The 15,122-nt window shown below is 47.8% G+C and overlaps 1 protein-coding gene across 2 annotated transcripts in view; it reads right to left on the reverse strand.

Annotated features, from left to right (window-relative positions):
* SNX29 (sorting nexin 29) overlaps positions 1-15,122 on the reverse strand; it is a 510,975-nt gene that overhangs the window by 87,377 nt on the left and 408,476 nt on the right. For both annotated transcript variants that reach the window (XM_045777903.2, XM_045777904.2), the window contains one exon: positions 10,883-11,023. In XM_045777903.2, coding sequence (XP_045633859.1) covers positions 10,883-11,023 — 141 coding nt within the window. The remainder of the gene's footprint in view (positions 1-10,882; positions 11,024-15,122) is intronic.

A 15,122-nucleotide genomic window follows, 5' to 3' on the forward strand; every position in this document is an offset into this window, starting at 1 on the left:
TCACACAGGGAAGAACTGCGAACGGTCGAACTGCCCATAGAAGGGAGGATACATAAATACAACGCTGCATTTTCATCCAAGAGAATGTCAGTGTGGCAGTGAAAGCTGATGCGCTAGAATGCTGCGCACCCAAGTGTATCAATCGCTGAAAGATAACAAAGGTGAAAAATACAAGGTATGTATTTTTCGGACAGGAAGGGTATACAACTCTACAGAATGGTTCCCTCTTCAGCGGGGCAGGGGGAAGGGGGCGGAGGAGGAAGGGAGAGGAAGGAAGGGAAGAGGATTCAGTTATACCTGTCATGTTTAATTTCTAAACATTATATTAAATGAGGATGATGTGTGTTCATTGTATTTTTCCATGTATTCTCGGACACATTTGAAACATTTTAAAATACATTTTTAAGAGCTTAGACACCAACGGGACAAAATGTGAACAGGTGTTAATTCTTGTTTGGGGGGGGAAATGGGCACCTGTTATCTTGCTCTTTGTATTTTCCCCCTACCTTTAAGAAATCATCACTGCGTGACCACTTTGAGAAACTATTAGCACTCTCTGCTCAAGTAGAACATATGCACACCCTGTGATCCAGCAATTCCATTCCCACGTACAGACCCACAGAAACCAGCAATGACAGCCACGAGAAGACATACAAAGATGTTAACTACAGCAGGATGCGTAATTGAGCCAAACTGGAAGCCACCCAACATCCATCAACGGAAAAGATAAACTGTGATATAGCCATACAATGGAATACTACACAACAATGAAAAAGGTCAGAACAATTTGCTACTTGGAACAATGTGGTTGAATCTCATAGATGTAACACTGAGAAAAAGAAGTCAGGCACAAAGGAGTCCATGCTCTATGATCTCATTTTTGTAAAGTCCTATAATGGGCAAAACGAATCCATGGATCAGGTAGGAGGACGGTGGCCACCCTACTGGGGAGAGTTACGGAAGGAGGTGTGGAATCCTGCCAGTGATGTATTTCCTGCTGTCTGTGCTGTTCACACAGGTGTGCTCCTTTTGTGCAAATACATCGTACTATACATGTAAGATTAGAGGCATTTATAACCCAATTTTTAAAATAATAAAAAAAGGGAAGAAAACAAACACGCACACCATGCTGTATCGAGGAGAATGAAGAGGGGAGGAGAGGGGAAGAAAGAAGAGCCAACCATGCCCGTGCCCGAGTTACCACAAATTACAAAAGAATGGAAACCAAATTGACAAGACTTCTCTGCAGACCTATTTTTTATTTTTTTTAAGCTAGCAGTTGAAGGTTCAGAATGTGCCAGATGGATCATCACCAGATCCCAAGATGCAAGTGCCCGCAACCCACGTGACAGCCACGACAACGGAGCATCATGGAGGCCTGGTGACAGGCAGAGGTCACGCAGCTGGTGTACCAGAGACAGGGTCCGAAGTAGGGCCAGTGCGATGCCAAAACCCAAACTCTTAACCTCTGTACTGTGGGCTTTCTAAAAATGCCAATGGCCTGTGAGGACGTCAAGGGGAAGGGACAGCTTCCTCCATACATAAGGGTTTCTGGAACCTCCAGATCAGTGGTGGCAACTTGAAAAACTAAAAATGTTTTCCTCGAGCTTGCTGAAGATGAACCAAGATTGCAATACTGAGTGCTCACATATTAATGGCAGTAGTGAAGGGAGAGGTAGCAATTATTCTCAATTACTCAAGAAGAGAGTAAGAGCCGACAAGTACTCTTCTAGCTTGTGATTTTAATCAGTTGCCCAAAAATATGAGGAAAGAAACACATATAACATGGGTTAAGTATAATCAGAAGGCCTTCAGAGATAGAAAGAGCGATTAAATAATGACATACAAGTAATTTAACAGCCCCAGAAATATTTTGGACAACACTTAATGCCCAGCAGAGTCAAGGGTCTTGTAAATCGTATCACTTTCCAAATCAATGGGTTCCCCGCTGCTGCATCGGAGGCCTTGAGCTCGGACTGAGATGGGCAAAGGACAGGGAGTGCGCCACGACTGCCTGGTGAACCTGGCAGGCCAGATCCCTGATGGATCAAATAGCTCCTCTTTGTCTCCAGACACGGTGAATGGGAAGTCTCTTCCGAGCCTCATGCAAATATTCACTGTGCTGTGCCAATCTTCCCCTGAACAATTACCAAAGACCTGCACGTGACAGGGAGGGAGGGAATGGTTAAGAAAGGGAACTGGGAACTGCATGACTCTGGAGTCGCACACTAGCTTTTAGGCGGCTTGAGTCCTTGTGTTCATCAAACACGTTTCACTCAGCACCACCATGTGCCAGGCGCCGGGTGAGAAGCTGAAAAGACAAAGGCTCCATAGGCCAGGTGCTGCTCTAATTCCACAGGGTTGGTGGGGAAGAGAAGGCTGCATCAGGCAGCCTGAGGAGGGACAGCTAACACTCGGAGTCTGGGGAAGGCTTCCCAGAGGCGGTGGCATCTGCAAGGTCTGGCCTGAGATCACCAAAATGATTCACTTGGATCCAACCTCTCCACGTGCTACCTGCAGAGAACACGCAGGTTGTGAACAGAGAGCAAACAACACTTCTCATTGCTGGCTCTGGATTATTTGTTCACAAACTGACCTTGATTTGTTCATTGGATTTTAATTTGATAGTACAAAGAAGTAGTCCCAAGGAAGCCCCCCTTATTAAATACATATGCATATTTGCATAGGTACGCATATATGCAGTCCAAGTCCGAGGCTCCTCGAAGTTTCTCTCCTGAGACTGTTTCTCTGGCAAGATGGCTTTAGCAACTGCTCTCCTGGAAAATATCTTAAGAGGCTTTTACTGTATTAAAGAGAAACACAAATGTGTGATGTATAATGAGCCCAATTTCACTCTTCTTCTCGCTTAATACATTAAGTACCAGGACTATTTACACAGTTGTTGGCGGAGTGTCAGAGGAGAAACAAGCGTGAGTTTATGGCTTTCATTCAACTGGAGCTTCTTTTTTCTCCCAAATTTGCATTGTCCTCTGGATCCTCTTCCACATGATGGAATTTCTGGCAGAATCCCCTGAGATCTCGCATCTCCCCAGAGAGCTGCTGTCACGTGGTCCTTTGTGCGTTACTGCCTCCCTGACCTTGGCGTGGCTCCATGCGGCTTCCGGACCCCGGCGCAGGTGGCTCAGTGGCGTTAGCAGGTGTCTGACTCCGTTCCTGACGGGAGCTGCAGGACCCTGGGCAGGACGCTTACGGCCTCTGCACCCAATTTCCTCACCTCGAAGGTATTGGCTATGGGGCGTGACCAGAATCCCACGGTACAAGACTGAATACAGAGCCCCCGCTGTGCACACGCCGGGCACGTGATGGCTGGTATGACTGGACAGAGGTGCAGGGTGTGCGGGCTCTGGACGGGCCACCTGCGTCAGGCTCATCCACTGCCTCCTCGGTGCCCCCGACGCCCTGCTTCTGTCGGCCAGCTCTGCCTCCCTGCCAGCCCGTGCACCCCTTTCACTAACACGTCCACGGCTCAACCCTGTGCGGACACTATCACAGGTATGTGGCAGATGTCACCACCGCAAGTCCTTATGACGGCACTAGAGGGAAGTGGTATGCAAGGGAGAAACTGAGGCAGAGAGAGATCAAGTAACGTGCCCAAGGCCATACAGGTAGTGAAGCAGTAGGGACCTTTTTCTTTCTGCGTTTGATTCTCAGAATTGGAAAGTGCTGTTGAATGAACAAATGAATAAATGGGCAAATGAACAAGGGACTAGCCCTCCATACATTTAGGTTTACGAGGGGAGGTTACATAAGCCTCCAGGTCGACCATGGAGGCAGCAGTTTCTAGCTGTACAAAGGGCCCTAAGTCAGTCAGAGCAGACTGAGGGTGAGGGAGGCGGATCAGCAGAGGGAGAGGCAGATTTCTACACCACCGAGGTTGAGGAAGTGACCCAAGGGAGTCAGTGTCCACCATGGGGCAAGGGTTAAGTCATCTATACTCATCCGCCCTCTGTGCTACTCCACAGCAGATCCCTGGAGACTGTCTGCCTGGGCCCACATGTCACCTTGACACTGCCGAGTGAGGTCGTCTTGGTCAAGTCACTCCACCCTCCTGTGCCTCCCTCTCTCCATCTGCAAAATAACACTAATCGTTCGTATACCACAGGCAAGGAAAGAGAGGGGTGAGGTGGGCAGAAACATGCCCCCCCCCAATATTTTCACACCCTCATCCCTGTGAATGTGCTCAGGGCAAAGGGGACTCCGCAGAGGTGATTCAGTTAAGGGTCCTCAAATGGGGAGATTACCCTGGGTTACTCAGGCATGCCCAATCTAATCCCACTCCTTCCGATGAGACCCGGCACACTCAGGGTAGTGTGGCTAGACTAGTCCCACTCCTTCAAAAGGGGAGAATCTTTCCACCATGCGAGGATGGTCCCAGAGTTGCAGCACTGAAGAGAGGAAGAGCCCAGGGATGTGGGAAGCCTCTAGAAGCTGTAAAAGGCAAGGAAAGGGAGCCTCCCCAAGAGCCTCGAGAAAGAAACACAGCCCTTGCTGACACCTTGACTTCAACCCGGTGACACCTGTGTCGACTTCTGGCCTCCTCAACTATAATATAATAAATGTGTATTGCTTAGAGCGGCTAGGTTTGCAGTGACTTCTTATAGCAGCAATACGAAGCTAACACAGGCTATGGAGAAGGAAAGGCTAGCCCCTGAACTGACCCTGCTTTCCCACCTGGAAGATTTATCACCGGGATCCTGCGGGCCTGCTGAGCTCTTCACCACCCTGCAGAAGGCAGCCTTGCTCACCCCCCTCCGGAGCGCATCAGGGACGCTCGTTCCCCTTAATCACAGACTCTTCCATGAGCACCGATTTACCCGTCTTTGCCCCCACAGGGCCATGAACTTCGTGAAGACAGAGCCCTTACTGTAGACCATCTTAGTTCCCCTGACACCTAACATGACACCCCTACATTCCAGAAGTGTTTCTAAGTGGAAAAAATTCAGCAGCTTCGATGTTCTTCCAAATCCTCACTGGTTCCCACCACTCCAAGTACCTTCTGCTGGGGGCCTGCCGCCCCCAGGGCTGCATTTAAGTCTGTACCTCTCAGGATGCAAAGGTGCTTTCCGTGGCTCTGTGAGCACCGGTCGGTTCCTCCAGCACACGCTGGTGTATGTGTTTTTAATGAGGATTTTAATGCACAATTTCTCCAACAAGTTGAATTATCTGTGGCTCCAGGGAAAGCGATTTGTCTTGCCTTAATAGTCAAATGAACTTTCAGAGACTGACTCCATTATCCTAAGAAGAAATGACAGCCTCTCAAATCTATTTCTCCTTGAGCGATCATGCAGACTTGGAGTAGCGTCATCAAAAATGAGTCTTTTTCCCAACCCCTCATGCTGACGAAGTCCATTTGGATGGAGAGCTTGCCAGGCAACTCCCCCAGATTGTTAAGAGAACCACCTTTCTGGTCTGTAAAGGCTTGCCGGCTTCTGGCCCATTCTGCAAAAAACCACATTCACTCCAAGTGAAGTGAGAGCAACCTCACAAGTCACCCTCAAAATTATTCCACCCACTTTGGGAATTCAGACTTTTTGAACTTGCGCAGAGACCCAGTGACGTGAAGAAGAAAACAGCAGGGAAATTTTCCCGTTTAATGCCTGTTCACTTATGCCTTAATTCAGGGCACGAGCCTCTCTGGGGCACCAGGTGCTATTCTAGGAGCTGGGGAGAGAGCAGTGAACAGACCAAGGCCCTGCTGTCATAAGCTTCCATTCCAGAGCAGACAAAACTAGTCAAGGTCACAAGCCAATCACATGGATGGATGGTACGTGCCAGGACACAATTGAAGCAGACTAATGGGTCATGGGTCAGAGGGTGACTGAAGAGGCAGCACTAATGAGGGTGGTCTGAAAGGCTGCCCCAAGGAGTGGAGTTGAGCTGAGGTCTAATGAACCACAGGGGCCATCCATGCAGAGATGGAGGGAAGCCAGTCCAGGTAGAGGGGACAACAGGTGCAAAGGCCATAACGTGAGAACAGCATGGAAGTCCTAGGAGGTAAATGTGACTGGGTGTACAGGGGGAGGGTGCGGCCAGAAATAAAGTAGGGAAGGAAGTGGGGGACAGCTCGGGGGACATCTTGAAGGTCATGAGGAGTCCTGAATTTAACTATCATGACTGCCACTGGAGGGTTGTAATCACCACCACCATCTGATCTATGTCATACAAACCTCACTGTGGCTGCAGCACGGGAAGTGGAGGGGAAGGCAGTTCAGAGTGGAAAGGGTGCAAATGCCCACACCACGAAGGACCAGGCATGGGGTGGGATGGAGGGGAGCATCTGAACTGGGACTCTAGGGAAGGACACCTGCAGGACCTGGCATGCCAGTCTTGAACTGGTGGAGCCGTGCTTTCCCATTATCCCCACCCTACTCAGAAACGGGGCTCAAGACAAAAGCCACCCCTGTGGGGGTCATGAGAGCTGACCGTAAAAGTTCTAGCCCTCCTGGGCATGTGGTAGCAGTGGACTCCTTTGGCCCCTCAGCATTATGCATGGCTGAGTCACTGGCTGTGGCCAATGAAATATAAGTGGAATTAACATGTATCACCCATGGGCAGAAGCTTTAAGAGCCAGTGTCTGATTTGCCCCTGTCCTTAGCCTCCTGATGTTATGATGAGCAGAGCTCCTAGGCAACGCACGATGGACATGAAAACATGAAACACGATCTAAAAATACACCTTGGTTGGCTTAGGCTGCTAAGATCATGGAGTTACTCCAGCCTAACCCAGATTACCTTGATACAACCCCACACCTGTGATATTTCAAATTTAATGAGTAATTTTAATTTACAACTATTGTGGCTTGCTTCACTCAACTATGAAGGAATAACCTTCATCAAGTGGTGGACTGATACTCAAGAAACTACCTCAATAAGATTTAGGCTTGATGTGGTTACCTGTAGGCAGGGTAGCTCTAGTGAGTGCTCTGAGTATTTACGATCAAACACACACATGGCATACTAAGGCAAAAGAAATTCTTTGCTAAAAACAAATCCTGTATCCACAAACTATGCAATGTGCTATTTCATCAATTAAAAAAAGTTCAAACGTGGTGGCACCTGGGTGGCTCAGTGGGTTAAGCATCTGACTCTTGGTTTCGGCTCAGGTCATGATCTCATGGGTCGTGTGACTGAGCCCCACATCGGGCTCCATGCTCAGTGGGGCATCTGCTTGAGATTCTCTCCCTCTGCCCCTCCCCAACACTTGCACGCTTGCTCATCACTCTCTTGTCTCTCTCGCTCTAAAATAAGTAAATAAATCTTTTTTTTTTTTAAGTTAAAACTTGGGTTAAGATGACATTTTAATTCTACAACTGGCAGATAATCAACAATGGTGGCAGTGTTACGGCAGTACCTAGAAATTCAGGCTAGAAACATACTCATATGGCAAATTCAAAAAAACTAAACTCTGTTTAATATTTTCTTGAATACTGTCCAGGTCTGTGGATCATGGATTAAATCACTTAATGGGTCCAAGGCTTACAGTAGCAAGGTACATGTGACTCAGTGCACACAAAGTCTATCTGCGTACTTTAACGGCACACCGGCAAGTGAGACGTTCTTGAAATGACCCAATCAAGGAAAAGATGCTGACATGGTTGACTTTTCTGGACCAATTTAGAATGAAAACTCGCTAAAAAACTTGCCCTCGGGGTATCGAGGCAGCTATTCTTGAGCCTGTAGGCTCAGGTGGGGCCAGTGTGGGCTTTGTCTCTTAACAGACTTCATCAGTAGCCTTTGCTGGATGATGAAGCCGTGCATGCTGACTCAATCTGCCCTGAAAATCAGATAAACCTTCAGATCTGTCTTGGGCAGCAGCCCAAGTGTACGTAAGGGAAGTGGCTATGTCTCAGTCAGCCAAATGCAGAGGGAGAGAGTCCAAGTGTAGTCATGGCCAACCAGTGAATTCGAAGGCAAAGGGCCACACAGGCTAGACAAGAGGCGGAGACCCCATGACTGTTCATGAGCTGTCCAGATCCTGAGCAACAGAGGAAACTCTCAGGTCCACCCCTGACCAGGACCAACCATCTAGTAAAGAACCAACAGGTAGGTGCGTCTGTACCAGCCGGCCCTCACTGGGCCACTCCGACCAAGTCACTACCTTTAATTCCCAAGCTCTGCACTGGGTATGGGGCTGGGGCGCAGGGCAGACAGCACCCTACTGACACAGATTTCACAGGGCAAAAGCCCACTGCTGCTGAGAGTCAGTCCCAGGATTGACAAGGATGGGAGAAGGTGAAGCGGGGCTGGGGACGGCCCATCTCAGAGGGGAAAGGCAGTGCTGTCCCTACTCCTGGGTGGTGGTGGGTAGTAGGTTTGTCTCATCTTAAGTAAGTTTGCAATAACACTAAGGCTTGCCTTGAGACCCAAGGTGTGGGGGCGTCGCTTTGGTCTGCAGAGAAAGCATGTGGCAATGTGTGGCCCCCAAAGAAGCCTAATGCTAGAACCTGACAGTACCTCACCTTACATGGCCAGAGTGACTCTGCAAATGTGTTAAGGATCCTGAGCTAGAAGATTACTGTGGCTTATCTGGGTGGGCCCACCATCATCGCCAGGGTCCTTAGAAGAGGGAGAGGAGTCACAAAAGGAGAGGGGACTCTGTGACAGAAGGCAAGGTCTGAGTCATGTGGTTGCTGGCTTTGAAGACACAGGAGGCCACAAGCTAAGGAATGCAGGCAGCCTCTAGAAGCTAGAAAAGGAAAGGATTCCCCTCTGGAGCCTCCAAATAGAACGAACGCCTTCCCAACACGATTTTAGCCCAGCGAGATGGATTCTCGACTTCTAACCTCCAGAACGGATAATAAATTTGTGTTTTTAGACCACTCAATGGGTGCCACTTTGGTATGGCAGCCACTAGAGGCAAACACACAGCACAAGACGTCTCACCATCAGAATATCCCTAGTTCAGCCTCGTACTAATATCCCGTAGTGAGATACAGACAGGCTGAGCTCCCCAGAGAAGGTGTCATGGAAAGGCTGCTTCAGTATAATGCTTTCTACAAATGAGAGTATCTCATAATGATAATACGTTGGTTAGGCAGAGTTTTTGTTTTATGACATTTTAAGATGTTCTGGATGGGTCCCAAGATTTGTATGAGCTTGCAAGTCATTAGATTAAATCAGTATATAATTTTTCCCCTCTTTTTATAAGAATTATTGTCCTTGCTATGAACAAGTATAGAATTTCTTAGTCTTCTGTTTTTATGGGCTGAACTCCACTTATCTTCAGAAACAAATGGAATGACACATTTATTCTAGGCCTCAGATAAACCTGCTTTATAACTGTTTAAATTAAGATCTAACAGACCCTGACGTGATCAGGTTTCTAATCTGGTTTAAGAACAGAAATCCATGAACATGTAAACAGAACAGTCAGTAAGAGTTTTCCCTGGGGAACTCTCAAGTGCTGGGAGTGGTTATGGACACTCTTGCTCTGGTTTTCTGCAAGAAAGATCCAAGGAGACCCTAGCAAGTTGCCTCTTTCAAGACAGAAACTAGGAAATGCATCACATATGGCATCTGCCACACGGCTCTGTCAACGTGAGAGCACCATGGCCCTCGTGCTTGCTCGTGCTTCAGCACCACACAGATAGAAACCCAGATTTCTGGGCTGACAGCCCCAGAGCGTGGATTTCAGCAGGTCTGGAGTGGGGCCTGGAAATCAGTATTTCTAATGATGATGCCGCTGCTGGTCAGGGGCCACACTCCGAGAGCCACGGTAGTAGAGGGATCCTCCTTATAACAAGGTCCAACTTCTCACCTGTCCTCAGGAGGGTCATGACCTTACCTCCTCTGGCCGAACTGTCCCTGCCAAGCTAGTTAATATACTGCAATTGTGCACCTGTCGCCGTCTCCTACTGAACTCGAAGCCAGGGGTTCTCCATCTGGACTGCATGCTGAAACCACCTGGAGACATCTGCAACTCCTCAGGGCCCCTGCCTCACTCCAGACCTTAAATCCTAACAGGAGCGGGGGACTATAGATCTCAGAAGCTTTTAAAGCTCCCCACGTGATTCCAAGTGCAGCCAAGAGGGAGAACTGCTGCTCTAAGCTAACGTGAGGGATGACAAAATGATCCCAACAGGCTGAGGCAGACAATGGGAGGCCTCACACCAGGCCCAGGCCTGTCCTCCCAGGCCCTGGGCTCCAGCCCCTTGTACCGCAACATATAATGGTGCTCAGTAGACACCCACTGGAGGAACGAGCACTCATCAACCAGCAACCTCATGGGGGGGGGGGGTAGTACCTCCTTTCTCCAGGGTGCCTGAATGAATACCTGGAAACAAATTATGCCATTATCAATTCTTAACCTTCCTAAGGGAAGTAACCCTACACCAAAAAGAAGCTCCTCTGAGAAAGCTTTAATGGGAAATAACCCCACATCCATGAGTCCAAGTAAGTATCATGACAACTATGGATAAAAACCAGAAAATATCTTTTTGGTCCAGAACAGGGGTCAGCAAACTATGACGCATCAGCCAAATCGAGCTGCAACCCTTCTTATGAATAAAGTTTTATTGGCACACAGCCACGCCCATCTGTGCCCATACCGTCTGTGGCTGCTTTCACACTACAACAACACAGTTGAGTATTTTCAGCTAAGGTGGTATGGTCCACAAAGCCAAAAATAATTTCTCTCTGGCCCTTTGACAGGACACACTTGCCAACCCCTGCCCTAGAGAAATAAGACGATATACACAAACAAAACATAACACGCTTGTCTTTAAGTGATGGAATTATGACTGGTATCTTTGTCCCTATTTTTTCTTGTATTAGCCAACCTCTGAGTCACAGGTCTATAAATGCATGTGTGACTAAATAAGGCACTAGTGAGTGAGCTGCCTGGTCCCCCGTGGTGACAGTACCTTGTTTCCAATGGCCTTTTTGGGTGGGAAGTTGTAGCCCCTCACTTGGGGGTACTTGTTCTGTAACTTGTGGTGCAAACTCCTGAACTCTGTGTACCGCCGATAGACATTCCACTCATCATCTTTTATCCGGATGTAGACCTGGCAAGAAAGGAGAAGAGAAAGAAAACGTAAATCTCTCTTAAAGCTCTCATTACAGGGGCGCCTGGGTGGGTCCCTCGGTTGGGTATCCAACTCTTGATTTCAGCTCTGGTCCTGATCTTGGGGGGTGAGATCAAGCCCCACGTCGGGCTCTGCACTCACCATGGAGTTTGGTTGGGATTCTCTCTCCTTCTCCCTCTGCCCCCACCTCTCTAAAATAAATACGTCTTTTTTTAAAAAAAGTTCTCATTCCAAAGGGGTGGGATTTTGGTCAAGCTCCACCCACAAAAGAGCAAGGGGCCACATCCACCTCCCAAGCCACCAGATGCCCAGTGCCTAGCAGAGAAGGGCCTCAGTGGTACTGAGTCAACAAAGAGGCTGATGAAAGAATAAAACAGGCAGGTTATGGGAACATCACACTGTGTATCACGTCCCAGTATCCGCAGAGATAAACAGTCCAACTGATCTGAGAGATGGTCTTCATACCTTTCTCAAATGCATGCTACAGTGGTGACAGACTGCTGGGGACAGTCTGCCTCCTCTCGGGCTACGCATTTCCTCATTTGTAAGATGGAGCTGATCAACAGCACCTGCTTCCAAGGAATATTCGGACACATGAGCAGTGCAGCATTGCCTGGGATCACGCGGACCACCACACAGAGGAGGAGGAAATCAATCTGGGGAGGGAGGGGGGCCAGGGTTGACATCAACCCAACTGGATGCAAGGTCACATCCAGGTGGGATAAGCACCACTGGAGCATAAAACTTCCTTATTTTGAATCAAGATGGGACTCTTAAGAGACCATTCTGGGGGTACACAATATTAGGGCTGTTTCTTCAGCTTTTCACAGCCCTAACACCTTCCAGGGACACACAGCAATTATAACTCAAGGAAAACAGAGGTGGAAGAGAGATCAATGCATGTTAAAAACTTATACGAGAACATCCCAGAGAGTGAAGTTCCCGATGATAAATAGCTATTGTCATCTGTAATCAGTAAATGCCAATACACATCTTAAAAGCCTCTCACACAATAAAAACAGGCATCTGTGATGTGAGAGATAATTCTGCCTCTACACGAAAACCACCCAGGATTCCCAAATGCAGACATCACGTATCTGAACTTCGGCAAGACGACCATCACGGTCTCTTGTAACACTCTTGTGAACAAGATGAAGGACGGATGATTTAAACCAAAGAACTCCAATTAATGGACGGAAAGTTTCCCAGGGAATGAGGGAGAGAAATGGAGGCCTGTCAAGTTAGGTAGATGCCTCCAAGCTAAGAGAGACAATACATATACTGGATGACAGATATCAAGTGATCTCAACTGGCCTGAGGGATGAATCCAATCCAACGTGATGAAATTCAAAAAGATCAGTGTCAGGATTTACAACAAAATCCAAAAAACCCACACCATAACTAAAAGATGGGGAAATACGGCACAGGGGTGGCCTATGGGACCAAGACTTAGAGACTTTGGTAAATCTGAGCTGAGGAAATAAAGTGGGAGAGCACCAGAAAAGCCTATGTAATCTTCAGACCTCGTTAAAAGGTATAGGATAACTTCTGGGATAAATGAGCTGAAAGTCTTGCCCTATTATACATCAACCATACCAACCTAGTTAGGTTTTGGTTGCCACCAACTAAAGGATGAATGGAATATGTTCAGAAAGACCCAGATCACATGCTACTCAAAGGGCCGCCCGTGGACCAGCAGCACTGGCAGCCCACGGGAAGATGTCAGGAAGGCAGCGTCTCAGACTCCACCCCACATGCACCGCTCAGAGCTCGGAACAAGAACCCAAGTGCTCCACACACTGTAAGTCTGAGAAGAACAGGTCCCATCAAAGGATTGGCAGCCAAATTATAAGGAAGGCAGTGAAGGGTAACAATCTGAGCTTTGGGGTGGAGAGATCTCAGAGGAAAGACCAAGGTGACATGTTCTGGATGATACCAGGAAGCAGACTTCCAGCAGATACAAAGTAAATGAACACAGATTTCCAAAGGGAAAAAACAAGCTGCTGGGAAGAAAAGGTTTAGCTCAAAAGGCCTCTTGGTATGGGGTGTCTGAGCAGTGGTATGATGACAGATGGGACTGTTATCCCGATTATGGAAGTATTTGATTTATAAGACTCCAGAAGCATCTGGAAAGGCCTGGCTAGTTGTGGAGAAAAGGGACTTTAGGCTTTCATGATCTCTATAAACTGAGACACGATGGATCAGTTAGCAAATAAACCCAGCGGAGCTCAGGGAACTTCAACGGAGCACATTTGGGACATTCTTTGGGTCTTCCTGGATCACAGCAAGTGCTCTTTGCCCAGCTGGTCTCCATTTCCCCCCCAGTATTTCTGGGGACAGCAATGTGTTCAGGACAAAAAAAAAAAAACCCAAAACAAAAAACAAAAACCCAAAACAAATAAACAAACGCTTAAGGACATGTTCCTGCCTGCCGCGTGGGTAAGAGTAGCTACAGAGATGTAAGCAAAAATCACTGGGGCTTCTCAGGAAGCCCTCGGGAGAGATCTTACGTAGCTAATAGTGCCTTTTTACCCTTCTCCCTCTCTTCTTTCTCTCTCACAAATGTGATGACTGGAGTTCCAACAGACATTTTGTAATCACAAGATCATCTTGATTACGGAAAAAGAAGCGACTGATGTGACTATGGAGCCACCCAATTACTAGACTACCTACTCAAAAAAAATTTTTTAACAAAAGAAGTTATTCATCTTGAATTTGTTCCTGCTTCATGTTTTAGAGGTCTTTGTCCTGGCGGCTGCATGCAGTTCCCACCTGCCACATCTCAAATGGACTCTCTCTGCCTGTAGTGGACTGTTACACAGATTCAAGAATCCCCTGGAGAGTGGCAAGTTCAACTGCTTGTCTGATCGTCAGGCACAAGGTGAATTATCTAGATCAGGAGACGTAAACTCCGGCCCATGAGCCAAATCCAACCACATCCATTTGTTTACCTATTGTTTACAGCCGCTCTTGAAATATAATGGCAGAACTGAGTGGTTCCAACAAAGACCATATGGCCCACAAAGCTGAAAATATTTATTTTCTGGCCCTTTACAAAAAACACTTTGCCAACCCTCAATCTAGATACTCAGTACTCATTATTATTACTTTCCCACAGACATATCCAAGAACTGGTGTGGAAAGGGGCAGTGCTTTCCAAATACTACCAGCCGCTGGCTGGGATGCATTAACCATCTGGGATCCAGGCATCTGTCCTGTTCCAAAGCTTCCCTAGTGATTCTGAGGAGCAGACGTGATGGTCTGAATGTTTGTGTCCCCGTGGAATTGGTATGTTGAAATCCTAATCCCTGAAGTGATTGTGTGAGGAGGCGGGCCTTCTGGAGGTCATGAGGTCATGGGGGTGGAGCCCTCATGAATGGGATTAGTGCCCTTATAAGAGAGACCGACAGATCTCCCTCGCCTCTTCTGCCGTGTGAGGACACAGTGACAAGATGCTGTGTATGAATCAGAGAGTGGGTTCTCACCAGACCCCAAACCTGCTGATGCCTTGATCTTAGACTCCCCAGCCTCCAGACTGTGAGCAGTAAAATGTTGTTTAAGCCCTCACACTACAGTGCCTTGTGACAGCAGACTGAATGGACTCAGACAGTGGGCCATTTAGGAAACCCCTGAGGTAAAGCACAGACTTAGGTGTCAGACAATGCCCCCTCTCTGACTATGGGTTTTCTCACCTATGACATGGAACTGACTGACAGCACCTCGTCCCAAGGTGGTGCTGGGAACACTCGGACACATGAGCAGTGCAGCTTTGCCTGGGACCATGCAGACCACCACACAGAGGACATGGAAATCAATCTGGGGAAGGAGGGAAGGGCCAGAGTTGACATCAACCCAGCTGGATGGAAGGTCATGTCCAGATGGGATAGGCGCCAAGTGGAGCATAAAACTTGCTTAGTTTCATTGAGATGGGACTCTCGAGAGAACATTCTTGGGATACACATTGTAAGGGCTATTTCTTCAACTTTTTACAGGCCCTAACACCTTTCAGAAACACACAGCAACTACACTGGAAGGGAAAACAGTAGATTAATGCACTTTCAAAAACTGCCTGAGTTAA

Source organism: Ursus americanus, chromosome 2 (assembly GCF_024610735.1).
Source record: "Ursus americanus isolate L20-20 chromosome 2, mUrsAme1.1.p, whole genome shotgun sequence".
In the NCBI taxonomy this organism is placed as follows: Eukaryota; Metazoa; Chordata; class Mammalia; order Carnivora; family Ursidae; genus Ursus; species Ursus americanus.